The sequence below is a fragment of the Episyrphus balteatus genome, chromosome 2, assembly GCF_945859705.1.
Source record: "Episyrphus balteatus chromosome 2, idEpiBalt1.1, whole genome shotgun sequence".
Classification (NCBI taxonomy): domain Eukaryota; kingdom Metazoa; phylum Arthropoda; class Insecta; order Diptera; family Syrphidae; genus Episyrphus; species Episyrphus balteatus.
In genome coordinates, this window is record NC_079135.1 from 41,017,293 (window position 1) to 41,035,448 (window position 18,156).

The 18,156-nt window shown below is 33.7% G+C and overlaps 2 protein-coding genes across 5 annotated transcripts in view; one reads left to right on the plus strand and one right to left on the minus strand.

Moving 5' to 3' along the window:
- Positions 1–7,177, minus strand: part of LOC129912695 (zinc finger MIZ domain-containing protein 2) — a 46,224-nt gene extending 39,047 nt beyond the window's left edge. For 2 of the 3 annotated variants that reach the window (XM_055991055.1, XM_055991054.1), the window contains exon 1: positions 7,034–7,176. In XM_055991055.1, the coding sequence (XP_055847030.1) occupies positions 7,034–7,170 (137 nt within the window). In that variant the 5' untranslated portion in view covers positions 7,171–7,176. Of the gene's footprint in view, positions 1–7,033 lie in introns of all 3 variants that reach the window. The other variant, XM_055991053.1, reaches the window with a different exon arrangement.
- Positions 1–18,156, plus strand: part of LOC129912716 (biogenesis of lysosome-related organelles complex 1 subunit 4) — a 92,823-nt gene that overhangs the window by 47,698 nt on the left and 26,969 nt on the right. Inside the window, exon 4 of one of the 2 annotated variants that reach the window (XR_008771886.1) lies at positions 3,782–4,413. The exons of the other annotated variant lie outside the window; for it this stretch is intronic. The gene's annotated coding sequence lies outside the window, so the exon portion shown is untranslated. The remainder of the gene's footprint in view (positions 1–3,781; positions 4,414–18,156) is intronic. 2 annotated transcript variants of the gene reach the window in all.

Here is an 18,156-nt window from a genome sequence, read left to right on the forward strand (position 1 = left end):
CTAGTTAGGTGCCATTTATAAAAAAAAAATTAAACTTAAATATTTATAAAAGCGTTTTAGAAAATGAATACTTTGCCGATTTACAAATCAACAATCCAACAAAAATATTGTTTCTTTGACTAAAAGATTCCTTTCATACATATCTTCACGTTGGGCGCCATTTCCATATTTTTTAAATCCTAAATTTTGTACTATATAATCAATTCCACTTAACTTCTTAAAATAAGCAAATAGAATTTATTCGATTTCTTAGAAAGAAAACCGATTTATATTATTTATTTTATTATAAAAGCTTAACTGAAACTTAACCGTTCAAGTTTTTATACGTCCTTACAATCAATTCAGAAGAAAATTTTGGGAATATCTTTTGAAAGCTTTCCTGAACTAAACACTGACCTTAAAGTTTTATTTTTGGGCACCATTTGAATGTTTTTCAAAAAAAAAAAAAAACTACAATTTATATTAACTTTAACCATTTTCAGCAATGGTTTTAAAATTGGTTATTTTTTATTGAATGAATATAGATTACAAGCAACCTTCAAACGTAAAAAGAAATAAATCCAGTCAAAAATATCAATTTCTCTCTTTTCTGTTAAAAAAGCTTCTCGCGTTGGACGCCATTCATAAAAAATAAGTATAACATTTTTTCAAATACTTTAATCACTAAGTTTTCAAGTTTGCTCAAATGTCATAATTACTGACACGATTAAAAGTAAACTTCAAAGCAATAAATAAAGATCAGTTTTAACCGAATGATTCCCCATTTTAAAACACTAATTTATGAGAAAAAAAAAACAGATTTTTTCTTCAAAATTACAAATCCCTTCATTGGTTAATTAAATGGTTTTGCTTGATTGATTTTCTTTCCACAGTGATAATTTGTTTTCTATTAAATATTACTTCAAGTTATCCACATCACAACTTTTCCATTACTTATAGTTCCATCTAATAACAAACAAATTACACCCACTTGAGAGTTACTGGCGTCAGGTAGTTTTGTCTTATCTATATTTTCCCCTTATTAGTTTCTAGAATAGGCAAAAATAAATGCCTAGTAGTTTCATAAATAACAAAATAAAAAAAAAAAAAAAAAACAAAATACCAATTGACTACCTGAAACAGATTCTCAAGTGCATTACTGTCTGGGAATTGACATTATTATCAGCGCAACGTAGTACAGCTTTACAGAGTGCTGCTGTCAACCTTGAATTCAAGCAAATGCGCGAGCTTGCCTCAACTTCCGTGTTGTGTGTGTGCATACAGACTGTATATCCAAAGTGAATCAATTGATATGAAACAAAAAATGCAAAATATTATTTTTTTTCTTCTTAATTATTATTAATAATAATTTTCTCTTTGTATACAAACACACGCAACTATATAAATTATATCCATATAATAGTTGATTAATGCATATTGCGGGTATGATTGGAAGTAGGGAGAGAAGTGGGACGCGATGATGCTGTCAATTCGCGCATAAAAATGTCACCACATTGCGCCAGTTGCCTAGCCAGAGCGCACTGGCTATAGCACTCCCGCACTCAATTTAAAGTGACAGTGACAGCTAATTGAAAGCGAAGGGTGCTGGATAGCTGAATTTATATTTATTTATATTCGTACATACAATATGAAGCTGGTGTGTTATGCTGCTAATGTATCATATTGCATAGCAACAACAACCAAACCATGAACAATCGATATAACCATTGATTAATCGGTCTATGACTATCATTCCCTTGGAATGCACAAGCGTTCCTACTTGTGTAGTATACGTTTGTTGTACGTACATCACAGAGAGACAACTACTGTGTCATCACTGTTCGTGAAACAGATTCCACGCCCTCGTGCTCTCGCAACAGAGATGCACGATGTAATCACAATTCCGTGCGCCATCTTCAGTTGAAATTAAATGATAATTTAATCGAATAGCAAGTTCCGAATCACGGCTTGACAAAGGATTGCTTACGGGTGGTTTACATGGATTTAGTTAGATATAAGTAATACTGATTGAACATGTATTTATACTGAGTCAAAATACAGTATAGTTGATTGGTATATGGAAGAGTAGCTGTATGTGGTGGTTATTTAGGAAGTGAGAAGGGTAGTCTGACTTAGATTGCGTTGTAACACCAGTAATTGGCGATGCAGCAATATACCATATTTACTGTCGACATTCCAAGGCACTTATGCAAATCAATCAATGTTATTGGAAGTTATAAGCTATATATACCTAGTAGTTCGGTGCTTAAATGATGACAGATTTTGAGGTAATAATACAGGGTGTTAAATAAAAATTTAAAATATTGGATAGTTTTTGCAAAGTAATTAAATAAAAATGATAAAAGTTACGTTAACGTCAAAGGTTTCAAAAGTTCAAACAAATCATTTTGGTTTAAAAATTGAAATATCTTGCAAAAATATATGCATGTTATTAAAGCTTTAACATCCTTTACCCACAGTTCATCAGATTCAAAAAGGACACTGGAAAACAAATTTTGAAGTCACATTCACTTAAAGACAGAATAACAACTTAAGATCCTAGAAACAACGATTGAGAGAAAATTAAAATTATTTGTTCAACATGAGAATGTGTTATTAGTTATGTCCCTACCGAGAACGTGTACTTGATTACAACATATTGGGAAAATCTCAAAGAGAATTTTGTTTTTGCAAAGTATATTTTTTCCTTGAATTTTGTCTGCTGTCATTTACCTCTTTCACATAATAAATTACATCTAAACAGAAAATACAATGAAGTGACAGCTATAACTGAAACAGTCATATGAAAACAATTATTACTCAGTTTTGTATTAAAACTTAATTTAATAAAAAATTACGATTGCGAAAAAGATCCCAAAAATAGACATAGTTCGTTTCTGTTAATGGAGTCAAACAAATCCCTTAATTTATATGAACCTGTGCTTTCATTAACAATAGGTTGGAAAATATCTTATCAGGTATGTGATATTAAGAAGACAGAAACCTTTGCAGTTGACATGATTTGAACGATGTTCTAGTAATTATCATCATCAGTTTCTAAAAATTCGAAGTCTTTTCTGTTTTTCGAGTTTGCGAATAGCTTTGATATTGCTCCTCTATTTACAAGCGTTTTAGCTCAATGAACATGTTTCATCGTCATGTAAGAGTTTCGCCGTCTTTTTGTCTTTGTCTTTGGTTTTCAATTTTCTTTGTGGGTGACAAAATATTTTCGTGGATGTTATTAAAACTGACAGTCCTATCCAGTTGGTTGCCTGAACCCTGCATAGAACCTTCCCATCTGAATATTTACAATTCCAAAAGCTTTTTGCTGTCTAGAGTTTGTTGATGTGACTGGAAGAGCGGAATTCAGAGTCGTCACCCAAGTAAAAATTTTACTCAAGGGAGCATTTGCTCTTACGTTTGGCCCATTTACAGAATTGGTACGCAAGGATCTAAAAAGTCATACCATTTTTTTACATGCTGGTTTCTTCCAAATTTTAAATTTACTTAGATGCATTATAAACGCATAATGTCCACGATAAAAATCGACTCTTAAAAATCCGATATCAGGAAAATAAAAGAGGAAAACTAATGATGATTCGCCCAGGCTATAGAGAAGCCTCAATATGAACTTGATTAATTTTAATTCACTTAAGACAACCGAGTATTTCGCTTCATTGAAAAATCCCACACCAAAATCCCGAACCAATTTCTAACGAAGAGGTTTTCCTCGAAACATCCCATCAACACACTTGACATTTTAATCTTTTTATCTATCACCCTTCACTTTTATCATCTGCAGATAAATAAAATCAAGTAAATCGGTACCAGCGGTCTTTCCACAAAAGAAAAACAAGGTTTATGCTCTCAATTCTTTAGTATCATATCTGTCAACCGGGATGGATGGATCTTGGATCATTAAAAGTCTAATGCTCAAATAAATCTTCACTTTTTCTAAGGACAACTTGGAACTACTGTCGATCCATAAGTTTGGGGCCTATTAGTTTGAAGTTAGAAGTTTTCCAATTGATCACTGTAATTTAATATGGAACCAAGGTACGATGAGGTATGAACTGACCACAGATTGCATAAAAGTAAAACAAGCAATTTACTTTTCAGAATGTTTGACCAGATAATCGATATCAATACAGGATCAGATTTAGATCGAAGGAAAGTCATGAAGTTCAAAAGCTGGTTGAGAACTGAACTAGGAAAAAGTTACCATTGCGAGTGTGGTGTGATTCAACTGCACATCATACAGCATGGGGTAGTAAAATTCATGGCCCAGTTCGGGTCAATACAATACACTAGATGGAACTAAAGCGGCTGTTTAATGATGTGTCACTGGTCGAATTAAAGGAACGAATTTGAAAACAACGGTCTGTAAATCGAGCTATCTGGAAAATAAATTTGGTTATAGCAATGACGCAAAAGGTAAGATTATCACTTATAAATAAAGACTATGTTTAGTTTAATTTTTTGTTTTATCATCTTTCGTGTCAAGCATTATTCCTTCCGTGCACACAATTCAGCTATAAACTAGTTATGAGGGAATCGGTAGTAAACTAATGAAAAGCTATTTGATATAAGGCAACACTTTTGTTACAAAGAAACCTTCCGAAACACCCTGTTGCTTTGTTTGAAAGATCAGACGCTTTAACTTAATGAAAACATAAATATATATGTTTGCACCTCATCTCTTCAACAATAGCTTAACCCCAGACGTAAACTAATAATAACAATATCTCGAAAACAGAATTTCTTAAAAGTGAATACCTATAGCTAACTTCGGTTGTGGTGATGGAAAAAGGGGTATATTTGAGTGAAATCTCTCTCTCTAACCAGTCGCTCCCTAATGTCGTCCAAGAAGTTTGATGTCACCCTCTTAACCACCTTTCCGTTGTGTAAATGCATACAAAGTCACAGAGGTCACCATAACCTTCTACAATCTACAGAGACTTAAAGATGAGTTTCTCTATTTGTTTCTATTGTATTCCATGACGAAAGGGATATGTATTGTACACAAAGTGGCATTGGCCACCCGAAAGTAAATGAATTATTCAAAATTATCTTCTGACGGGACATGGTGGCTATATAGTATAGAGCTGTATACTCGTATATGAAGAAAAGGCTACTATTGTTCGATTATTGGTTCGATGTTTGTCCTGTTGTATCCTTGTTCACGTCGTTTATGTACCTATATCTGTCTATCTATCTATCCATACACTTGATGTACCACTTTGGCATGCATAGAATATTCTTTGAACGTAAAGCAAAATCCGAAAGTGTTTCCAAAGCATCTCCCATGACAATACTCAAACAAACATTCATACATACCTACATAAAACGATAAATATATATATATGTATTTGCAATACTAGGATACCTACTCTTGCCAGGATAATTGTAATAAACATACCGTCATAATTTCTGATGCTTCATATGCCCCATGGCACGATGTGGAGAAACATCAGTGAGGCTGAAGGAATTCTCCGAATTGTCATTTTGGATTCAATTCAAGATTTCGATTTATCTATGTATACTGTTATAGGCCTGGTGGTAGGATATATATTTATATTAAATTACATACATTCGCATACATCACATACATGACACACACATACATATAAACACCTCAATTTGCCTCACCTTACAGTTTGAATTGATTTTCTGTGGGTTTAATATTACGCTACTTTGTGACCGATTAGTGAATTGGGCGTTTGACAGCAGAAGTGCCATTCACAGTGGGAGGTATAAACAGAATTTGCATTAAAATATTTGCAATATTTACTATCGATTTATTGTTATTACGTTTACGTGATTTTATGATTTTAAGTGATTTTATCTAATGAATTGACAAATTGATTTGATTTTGCTGCCACAGAAATGTTATAAATTTTGTGTTTGTGTTGGTGGAAAATAGTTTGAATTTTAATTTTGTTTTGTTTTTTTTTTTTTTTTAAGTTACGTATACGCCATAGTGAATATTTTTTAATTGTTTTTGGTCAAAAAGTTTGTTATTTGTCACAAGTTTTATGTGGACGTATGTTTTTATGTTTGAATGGTAAATTTGTTTTATTTGGTTTAATTCCATAATTTTATTATCTGTGCCAAAGTGAGATATTGATTGCAATGTGATAAAATTGTTTGTTTGTAAAAAAGAAAATATTTGAAACCAATCACCAATCAGGCTTAAATTTTGATTCTTTTTTTTTTTCTAATAGTATCTTTGTTGAATTGTCACCATTGGCGTTTGTTCTGATGTCATGTTAATGTAACGTTCGTTGTATCCATACAAAATGTATTTTTTCAGATACCAATCTGGAAGCATTTTATCTTAAAAGACCATAACAAGCATTGGAGAGACAATAGAGCATAGTTCTTTCCTTGCAACATCAACTTTAATCAAATGACTATATACTTCATTGCCCACCAACAAATTTAATTAAAAAAATTAAAATCAATTTGTGCACTAAAAGTTGTTGAACAAAACAAAAAAAAAAAACCATCCCTATTTCAAACTTTCTCTCAAAAATTAACTCTTTTCGAATCAATCGAAAAATTATGTTGATTGTGCATTAAAAGTTGGCCTGTCGTTCGTCCATCGTCACCATCATCGTCCCAAGCGATCTTTGGTCCATTCGTCAATTTGTGTGTTTATTTATCAAATTAATGAAACACTTTATTTTATTTTTTTTTAATTTTTATTTTGTTGAGGGAGGGTTCAACGTCGATATACTAAAATGATTTTTATCAAAAAAAAAAAAAAAAAAAACAAATACGTAAACAGAAACAGAGTATATTCAACTTTAATTTATTTTCATTTGTACACGAAGGAGTTGTTATATGTATTTGTCCTGATACAATAGAATTTGTTTGATTCCCTTTACTTTTTAAGGAGATAATTTTTTTTGTCAAAACGTAGCTTAGCGAAACAATTTTTTTTAATATTAACTTACATATTATTTTATAAAAAAAATAACTAATAGTTGCACGAAAAATGTGTGGATTCAAATCGATGTATTTAATTGGGGTGTACTGTATATTGACTTACTGCTTTAAGAATACTTCCTGAAGTTGAGCCATGCATTTATCAATTTTGTTTTTTCTGATGAGTGATCCATATGGCACTTTTGGTTTTTCATCTCTGTCGATATTTATTAATCGTTGTCGGCGGAATCGACGATTCATTATAATAATAAACTTGAACAGATCAATTTACAATCACAAGAAAAAAAAAAATTAAGAAAGTTTTCAGAACGAGAACTCTTCGGCAACTAAATCTAAGATTTTTTGTCAAAGCGTTACAACTAGGATTTTCCCATTTTAAGTCTTAGAACAGATGTTTGGACTTTTTTTTTATTGCTGATTAGTCACACATTGCTATTGTAAGACTTGAGTGTAAAAAAAGTACTTCGAAAAGTCGTAAAATTTTGTCCATGCATGATTGACCAGTTTAGACATTCACTAGATTTTCTTTATTTTCGCAATATTTGAAATGCGATATACTCTGTTAAATAGATTGATTTTTTCAGACATTTTGGCGGCCATAGCAATATTACATTACGATTAATAGCTGTGTAAGCAGCTAGAAAAAACACCTTTTATTTAATTGAAAAATTCAAACATGCGTAACGATGTTAAAAATTTAACTATTTGAGATATTGTTTTGTGCTGCGTAAGAAAACGTGCATGTGCATTTGTAAAAAAATTATGATTTCTAATTGTTGATATGGCTTTAGAACTTCATTCAACATTTTTTAACGAATTTACCAAAAATACCTTATATGTAATCGTTTTTTAAGAGGAGTTGATGAGTTTTTTTTCTTTAACTGAAATTCTTGAAACCCAATTATTCAAATGATTGCGCCACTTAAAAAAAGAGCATGGCTTCTTGGAACGTACTTTTATTAAAGTAAAATCTGAAAGTTCTTTTAAATTGTAATGACATTTAGGGAAACTTTATATAATCTTATTTGATAGCCATCTTCATCATGGAAACAACATTTAAGTCAAAAACGCCCTTCAAATAGTTGGCGTGATTAAGAAAATTTTTGAGGTTCTTAAAAAAAAATCTGGTTTTTGAGAAATCTTGCGTTAAAATGTATGCACTGATCGTTCATCACGAGATAAATTTTTACTTCTTTTAGTTAAACAACGCAAATACTTAAAAATTCCTCTCAATGTTTGCATTCATGTCAATATTCCTTCATGAAAAATATTTCCGATGTCCTAGTTTTTCTTTAGGAATTATTATTCTCCTTGTGAGGCTTACAATTCTAGTCCGATTATGCAAAAAAAAAATCACAAAATTAAACAAATCGTTTAAAAAATAAAAATCTCCCCACAGTAAATTCTTTAATTATATACCGCTCGAAAAAATAAACTTAATCCCATTCATCCTAACTTTCTCTCCCCAAACAAAAATGAAAAAAAAAAAAAAAACAACAAAACTAGAAAAAAGAAAAAAAAACAGTAAATGAGCGCACATTCCATATAATTTTCCCACCTTAAATTCCAAGAGCGCAGCACTTAAATAATAAATTCCCTCCAAGTATCATACAACTACCACCCGTAGTTCGTCCTGAAACCGACCCCAAAAACCAGCCCCAACCCTCCCAATCCCTATCAATCTCCCCTCCCATTCAATGGCTCCTGTTTTTATTCTATTGTATTACTAAATTGATATCAAAGCAGGAGAAGAGGCAAGAAAAAATGACCTCATTTCTGCTACTTTTTTTTTCTGTGTTCATTTGAAATTTTTTTTTTGCTCTCTACTTCTCGCTTTTCCAACAATAAAAATTCACAAGAAATAGAAGGAAGAAAATACAAGGCAAAAAAAAAAAAATCTGCACAGGATTGTAAAAAGGAATGAGTAAAACCAAAATAGGACGAAGCGCAATGAAACTCCAACGAACAAGAATATGCCGAACTGAACCGAACTGAAAACCCCACACAGCATGAATCCTCTCGAGCCACCCAATTGTGTACATCAAACTTCCATGTTCCACCCAATGACGAGGACAACTCGTATAGGTATAGAGAGCAGAAGAACGAAGAACTCTGTTCTGTATACTCGGTATCGGTATACTGAACATTGAAAGGACGAGGACGAGAACGAGGACACAACGAGAACGACGGCAACGGCAACAGCAACAACGATGACGATGGAGCGAGCAGTGTTGTTCTCTCTTTGCCAATTCGATTTATCAAATTAATGAGCTTTTTATTTATTTGCTTTTTCTGGAGGGTGGTTAGGTTCGGCTTCGGTTTGGGCCAGAGATTTGGGTGCCTGTAGCATTTAGCGCTTCTGAGTTTTCCTGCCAGCCTGTTGTGTGTCCTTGTTTTTAAAGCGACGCGCTCGATTTCAATTCATGAGGCAGAAATGTACACAAACATATATACATACACAAACTCACACATAAGATAAACAATGAACATAGTGTGATAGAAAGAGATAGAAATGTTGTGGTATGGTGTTGCCCTTACGATTTCATGTTAATCCTGACATTTGTCCTATTGCATATGGATGTGGGAAGTGCTGATTTGTACAGTGAGTTGGTGAATTATCATTAAAAAAAAATTAAGAGTAAGATTTCCGAGTCTTTCCGTAATTTCAACATTGACGACTTGCAACGAACAGCTCAAATTGCAAAATCATCAAGTTTGGAGAACCAGAAGCATCATTACCAAGAAGTCTACAAATATAGGCAGTTTGTTTTATAAGATAACTACAATTCCGTTTTTCCAACCTTGGCAAAGTGAAGGTAGTTCTTACTTAATTGAAGCCCTGCTAACAACTCTGCTCAAAGCAGTGACTTATAGGAAAGTGGCATTGTTAACATCAGTGAAATAAAATATATATTAATCAATTAGGCGCAGGGACATAAGTCCCCGGGACATAAGTCCCGAATTTTTTTTTCGGGCCTAATGTCCCACTTTACTGGGTCATAAGTCCCGAATCGAATTCGGGAATTATGTCCCACCTTACTGAGACAGAAGTCCCAAATTTTTTTGTTGAAAATTGGACATAAGTCCCGAATAAAATAAAAACTATTTTGTGTTACATATTTTTACTACAAATGTTCATATACATAGGTACTAAGTAATCCAAAAGGTTATTTTTTGGTGCAATGAAATACGCGCAAGTGAAATAAGGCAGCCTTTCGAAAATTGGCATAATTTTAATTTTCGAAAGAGAAATAAAGCCAATTTTCAACATTTAACTTTATTTCTCTTTCACGTCAATATATTTTCAGAAAAAAAAACCAACTGTGCCTCGTTTCGGTTTATTAAAGCGAAATAATATTATTTTTATATCATTCCAACTTTTCAAAGAATAAGTTTCATTTAAAATTTGTCTTACTTTAGTTTGATAAGCGAAAAAAATAGAACTCAAACTTCAAAGAGAATATTTTGCCAGTTTAATGTTTGTTCCAAAGATATGCTTGTGTTATAACTCAATAAACGCGAAGCGGAAAAAAATTTCTCAGATTCGAATCTCTTTAATTTGCACAACCCAAACGCGAAGCGGAAAAAAATTTTGCCCACTGGAGAATCCATTTTGAGGTTGTGCAAATTAAAGAGATTCGAATCTGAGAAATTTTTTTCCGCTTCACGCTTCACCCTGGTAAGAACTCATATCGGTTATCATATCACAAATTTCAATTATTAAACTTTCACTTTATACATTTGTTTATATTTTGTCACGATGCAATTTCGACTAAGCAATAAATTTGCAAACTTTGCTTTTGTTTTCCAACAGCTTGTAACCGTACCTTACATTGGAGTTGGTAGGTACTACGAAAAAAAAAATCGTGAGAACAATATCGGTTCTATTATTTCGTCAGCTGTAGTCTCTAATAGTCTCTTTAGATACATTTATGCAAAAAAAAAAAAAAATGTGGGACATAAGTCCCGAAAATTTTTTTCGGGACTAATGTCTTAGTAAGGTGGGGCATAATTCCCGAATTCGATTCCGGACTTATGACCCAGTAAAATGGGACATTAGTCCCAAAAAAAATTTCGGGACTTATGTCCCGGGGACTTATGTCCCTGCGCCAATCAATTATCCCCATTAAGTGCGCGTAGGACTCTATAGGGAGAGTCTACAGAGAGATCTCTTCTTTTGAAATTCATGTCGAATTCTTTTGTTTGTGAATGATGACAATGGGCATTGGATCAGTAAAGATCTCACTGATGACTTTGCTGTCAAAAGAGGTTTAAGAGGGTTGCTATTCACAGGAGTCCATTAGAGTATCTTATGAAACTCTTAATCTCTGCCTCGTGAATTCTGGTCCCTGATTGGGCGATATTCTTAGGATTCAGGTTGCCAAATAAATTTTTGTCGATACCTTTAATATAGGGAGTAGCTTATCCGGCCTGGCATTCATAACCGTGCTTTGACAAGCCTATTGGAGATGTTCGCCTAATAAATACTGACTTCCTGCCTTCACAAGTTTCCTTAGCGAAACCCACATGGTGGTACGTCAATATTACCAAAACTAATGTTTTACAAAAATAAACTTTTGTATCGGTATTAAAGCTTCAACTTTCCTGAAACTTTTCCATTTTTCTGACTCACTGTACATATCCATTTACAAACAGTCAACGTTAAAAGTTTAACAAATTCACCCCCTGCACAAAAAACAACAACAACAACTAAAAACCACCACCACTTTCAACAGCAATGAGAACAAAAGAAGAAAATCAGTTGAGGCAGCAGCAGCAGCAACCAAAGCAAAATGAAAAAAAAATGTAGAAAAAAAAAATAAACATAAATCCTTGCACGTACAAACTTATGAACAAACGTAATATAAACCTCCTCGTTCGTCGATGTTGTCGTTTTGTGCGGAGAGGGAGAAAAAAACAAAATATAAATAAAGTATACCAAAAGCAAAAACAACAAAAAAAAAAAACCATCCACTCTTTCTCAATCTCCCCAAACCACCTCACAACACCCGACCCTCCCTTACCCATCTCATTCACTCACTCACTCTTTTCGAGCATGTGCTTGAAGATGCCAAGAGAATACAAATATACAATAGGAAAAAGTATACTCTGCCATGCCAGCCGTATCACAGAAAACAAAGAAGAAGGATACAACACGCGGGACATCCTTAAGCCTCACAAAAAGTACCAAGCAGCCAACAAGAACAACAACAACAATGAACAAAATACATATAATATATAAAAAAGCACTAAAATAATCTGGAACAAAGAAGGAACAGAGAAAAATATTAAGAAAATCAAAAGCAAAGAGAAAAAAAAAAATAAAGAAAAAAACAAAAAAAAGGAAAAACAGAAAAAGAAGCAATCTTTAGCTCAAACAACGGGTGGTCTCTTCAAGTCACCATTTAACCCCACACCTTTGCGCCAGCCGCCCTAATTCACGACATGCTGACCACTTATTGCGGTGGTAAACGCTGCTGCTGCTTCTGCTACAGCCTTTCGTTTCACAAAATTTATAAACACTCAGGCGTACAATAAAGACCAACTCGACTAAAATCTAATCACAATAATTCACCCCAATACCCATATTGTTAATAATAATAATAATAATATTCCGACCCCCTGCAAAGGGGGTAAATTGTACATAAGGCACTGCTCTGAATGATTGAAAGAAAATCAACACGATGGCCATAATTTGTTATCACTTATTCGTGGGGGATGATCACGAACTCTGTGTTCTCTCAGAGGTATCCTACCCTATCATCACATCAACGTTGCTCGGTGCCCGTGTACATGTCCGTGTCCTTGCCTTGTTGAGCAAGTGACCGTTCATGTGTGGGGATGATGATGACACACGAGTGTATAAACTGGCGAATTCCTTCTTTTAGCGAGCGATTGCTGGCTCTGCTCATCCTTCCCTTACCTTACCGTGAACAAAAGATCAATAAAAATTGTTGTGCTGAACTAAAGCTATGAATATGTGTAGCTTTTGAATAAGTCCTGCGGCAGTATTCGGTATCCATCTCTATGCAGACATTTGGCAACGACTGTCAGACGTCGCGACGCGCAATGGCAAAAATTCGTCGTCGCTCGGTCAGTCGATTTGGTGCGATTTACAATTCAACCCCTAAGCACGAACAATGACGATTTCACGATTCCAGATCCTGCAAACCTACGAAACGAAAAGCCCAAAACAAAACGGAACGAATAACAAGTGTCTACCTAACTGAACTGCTAACCAAAGAAGGCAGCATGGCGGTGTTCCACAACACCCACTTATGCCTCATCCATTTGTCGTTAATACTGTCGGTCGGTCGGTCGGTATGTCAGTCGATGTTAGAGAGCCGCACAAAATTCATTCTCAAGTGAGTATAGAATGCCGCTTTAGCCTAAACACCCGCTGGCTGTGGTGGGGTCTTCAGTCGGTTGGTCGCTTAGTCGGGTATAAGAATCTGCGATTGTTGTATATATACAAATTTTCCTTCATACATATTAAGGCGGAAAAACTTTGAATAAAGAAGTGGCCATATCCTTGAAGGCATTGAAGTATTAGTGGGCGGTTTAGCCGGCACTGGAGTGTTGAATGAAGGATAACATAACAATACACAAAATAACTCCTTGTGTTAAGCATTTCCAAACAAATACAAATACAGAAACAAGAATCTCAACCTACAACAATCACGAAGGGAAATGGAATAATTTTTTTTTCTGTGCAAAAAAAAAGGGATGAAAAATCGGATAGATATGTATTTTCCTTAAAGTTGCGAATGAATAGGGATATCAAGTCAAGATTTTGCCCTTAACTCTTTTTTGAAATAACAGGAAAAAAAAATATATACCCCGAGTGATAAACTCCCATCACCATCAAACCGTGGAGTGACTTATACACGTTTTTCTAATATATTTCTTCAATCTTTCGGATAAAGATCTTTGGGTTTTAGAGACAAGAATTTTTTTTTTCAGTTTTTGTTCCATGAGTTTAGGGTATAATGTTATTAGCCAGAAACATTGAAGGATATGTGTTTTGGACACGTTATGAAAGGGAAAAATGCAGCACTTTATTGAGTGCTTTTTCTTATAGATCAAAGCTATGAATTAAAGGGGGGGCAAGGATGTATTTGAGGGTGAAAACAATTCGAATTTTGGTTTTCTGAGGCAGAAAATTGATGAAAATATCTGCAAATTTTGGAAATGCTAAAAAGAAAAAAAGTTATGGTTAAGCCATTGAAAAAATAAAAACAAAATGAAAGTACTTAAAATTTTTTTTTTTTTTTAACATAATAAATGGTACCTGCCGTACAACTTAAAAAAAGAGTGCGTCTTTAAATAAATTTTGATGCCGTTCTTTGTACTGAAGTACAATTGTATGAAAAATTAACTTAGAGGTTGCCACCAGCGAATGCGTTTCAGCGTTTGAAAATTCAGCTTAACAAATTGTTGTAGCGTGTATATGGAAACCTTTTCAATTTTCATATTTATTAAATATATCTATTCCCAAAATCTGTCAATTTTAGTCGAAACTTCGAGTTACGATTTATTGAAGAGTGAGATATTCCATCAAGTTTAAAATTCCAAACCTATTCAAATCCAACATTTTTATCCATGTTCTGAATTTAACTTTGTGCGAATTCAAAAACCAAATGTGAATACTGGTAATTTATATTCCATTTTCTGAACAAATTCAATCCTCTTTTGTTACTGTTTTTAGTTTAGAGAACGATAGGAATTAGCTTTAAAAAAAAACCAATGAGAGAATTTCGGTATCTTTGAACCATCCATAGAGGGTGGAATTTTGCTTCTATAAAAATCTTAAAAAACCATGAATTAGTTTTTCCTGGACTTTTTGTTAAATAAATGTGTTTTGCTAGCAATATTAATTATTTTGTTTTTAAAAAATTCACGATATCGTCGGCATAAAGCAAAATTGAATCGTTTATTTCAGAAACAGCATAAGTCCATGAGCACTAACTTTTCAGGAGCAACAAAAAACTTTTTTTTATGTTAAAACTCCACAACACTTCAAATTAAGAGTATGCCGAGTTATAATCTAGCTAAAGACGCATTTAAAAACCTTAAAAACCTTAGCGGGTTTTTAAGACTTTAAAGTCGCTGGACTTATGTCGTTTCTGCTCAAAACGAATTATTGTTGGTAAAACTTTTGTTTTCATCCAGCTATAGCTTTTGAACCCTGCCTATGATTTTAATGAATAAAATAGCAGTTGTCACCGGGTGAAGAATTTCCATATTTTTCGAACCCTTTCTTTTCAATTTTCGTATTTTGGGGGGTCTGACATATAAATGAGAAATTTTTTGGCAAAAATGGACTTATGCTGTTTCTGAAATAAACGATTCAATTGTTTAAAATCCACTTTTTACCGAAAATGAGATAATTATGCAGTTTTACTAATTTGAGGGTGCTCTTTCCGAATTTGAAAACTGTTTTTGTCAAATTCCGCAGATAATATAATTTAATGGGACACAACGAGCAGAAAAATGTCGCTTTAAACCAATTTGAAACTTAAAAATCGTCCCCTGTAAAATTTTCTTTTTGTGACTTTGAACAATTTTGCTTTGCCCCGAGACATGTAGATGATATTTCATTTCGATGAAATGAACTGGAATAGTCTATTCTAATACAATCGGAAAAAAAGTAAAACAAATTTTATTCTAGTAAAAAAAAAGTTTAAGTATCAATGTACCATTGATGGTTCTTATTTTAAAATATCTGGAATTTGTATGTTGGAAATAAGAAATAAAGAAAAAATATTCCCTAAGTTTCAATAAGTCTCTGACTTAATTCAACCCATGCCTCCACTCAGCTGTTCTTATGGGAAAAGCATGAACAGCAAATATTTAATTCCAGCCAGATAATTTAAAGCCTCGCATAATCTAACCTCAAGTTTAAAAAAATTTATTTTTGTATTAAAAAACTAATAACAGAACAAAATTAACATTTGACAATAAAACATTTTTTAATTTAATATTTGAAAAAAAAAAAAAATTTTTTTTTCAAACGTTAAGATATTAGTTTTTTGAAATAATTTCTGTTAGGACTGCATTTGGCTTCCACAGTAAACTTAAGGGCTAGTAACACTTTGTAGGAACGAAATCGTTTCACCATTTTCATCAGCGTATAATGCAAAGGAGAAACATTATTTCCTCTTGGAGTTTGTTTAGTATGATTGTATATCAGTAGGCAACAGAATAGGCTAATATGGAATGATAAAATGGCGGCGTAATTCAGGATGATCGCAAACTCCTATTTTTCCATCGGTGACCAACTTATTTCTACAGGTTTCAACTCCCCAGTGAAGTTCGTAGGATTTTTTTTTTTATTTTTAAAGAAATGGCATTACGTTGAAAAAATTATTTTATTCCAAAAACAGAATTCGGTAAAAAAGGACAATAAAATCGTTAAATTTTAATATTTGAAAATAATCCTACGTACTTCATAGTATTGTTAAGCTACTCAAAAAATTTCAGCCCAATTGTTTAAAAACTGTAGGAGTTAGTTGGTCGCCCGATGGAAAAACAGAAAAAAAAAGGAGTTTGCGATAATCCTGATCTAAGCCGCCTATTTATCATTAAAAAATTTCATATTAACCTATTCTGTTACCTATGAACAAAAAAGAAGCATTAGATTAAGTGCTGTCCCGATTGCTGCTCTCCTTCATTGCATTCCTTATGTTTATTTGACATGGTGGGGCGACCATGTCAAATAAACATGTTTGTTACATATTTTGAATATGTGAATTACAATTCACAGTCCCTTTTTTGGTCAAGAGTCCATAAAACTCTCAATCGAGTTTTGTGTGAGCTGGCTCATTTTACAATGAAATAATGAAACTTGAATTGAAGACGTCAATATTCTTGATCAAAGTTTTGACAGTGACGAAAAAAACAATGTTTAAAATCGGCCTTTCGTAATTGGATAGCTCAAATAACTCGCTACCTCGCTAAAGGAAAGATCTGTTGTAGATGTTGCTGCCCATGTTGTTTACATTTATTTCTATGTTTTTTAAATGTTTAAAATGTAATATCCTTCCTTTTATCAGTCTAAATATTCATACATTAATTAATTTTTTGAAGAAAGACATGATAATCTATCTCCTTGTGTGGCAATTCTTTAGCATATCACAATCGCAACCCTTTTAAACTATTTGCCCTTGCTTATCCACCAATAAATCTACAATAATAATCGTCTACTGCTTATTAATAAAGCAAAATCTGCTTGTGACACATTCACAATCAACAACATCTTGCAACAGTTTCATTGTTCTCAAATATTGTTTCTATTGAGGATTAACTTTGCATGAATCCCACAAAAACAACAACAACAAAAAGGCCACATTCCCTATGGTTCTGGCTGGCTTTGGTTTTGACTCTGACTCTGCTGCTTTATTCTGATCGCCGGCTGTTTGCTTTTGTCTCTTTCGGTTGATTTTAGTCACCCTTTTACAATACACCAGGACATATTATTCCGAAACCCAAGCAAAGGCAAAGCAATGGATTGCTGCCCCCACAACAAACCCCCCACAGAAGTATCGTCCCCCTTTAGGCTATATGAACGGAACGGATACGGATCTGATATAGCTTACTGTATTTCTATACTACCCAAAAGCACCACCACCACCATCATCATCGTCGTCGTCGTCGGAAGGACGAAGAAGTCGAGAGTGTTATGCTTGTATACATTACCGCACACTGTATTATTATGTGATCCGTAAATTCTTATTGTTTTAGCCTCTTGGTACCGTTTATTTGCACCCGGCTCAGAACAGAGCTTGCTTGTTTAGATGCTGTTCAAGTGGGTGTGTGAAGGACTGAAGGTGGAGGGTGTCATGTGGGGGTCGGTTGGGTGGTTGAGTTGAGGTCGCTAGTGGTTCATTGTTTCATTATTGGTGAATCGCTTTTGTCCGGTCACACAGAAAACATCAAGTTTGGGGGTGTGACACATAATGTTCTGTTGGAGAAGACCGAGTGTTGCCAAAGCCTTTGTTTTCGATGAAATTTAATTAAGCTACTTTTGGTTAAACGAAAACTAATGGCATGGATTGGTTTTGTGTGTATTTGGTGTGTTTTGGAACACATATAAGTCATTTGCATATATTAGAATAGGGGATTAGGCGGAGATTGTTTCCTGTGGTGTGGCCGTGTTATTGGTGGTGTAGCCTGTAGCTGGTAGCCTCTGTAGTCTTTAGTCTGTAAACTGATGATGGATACACT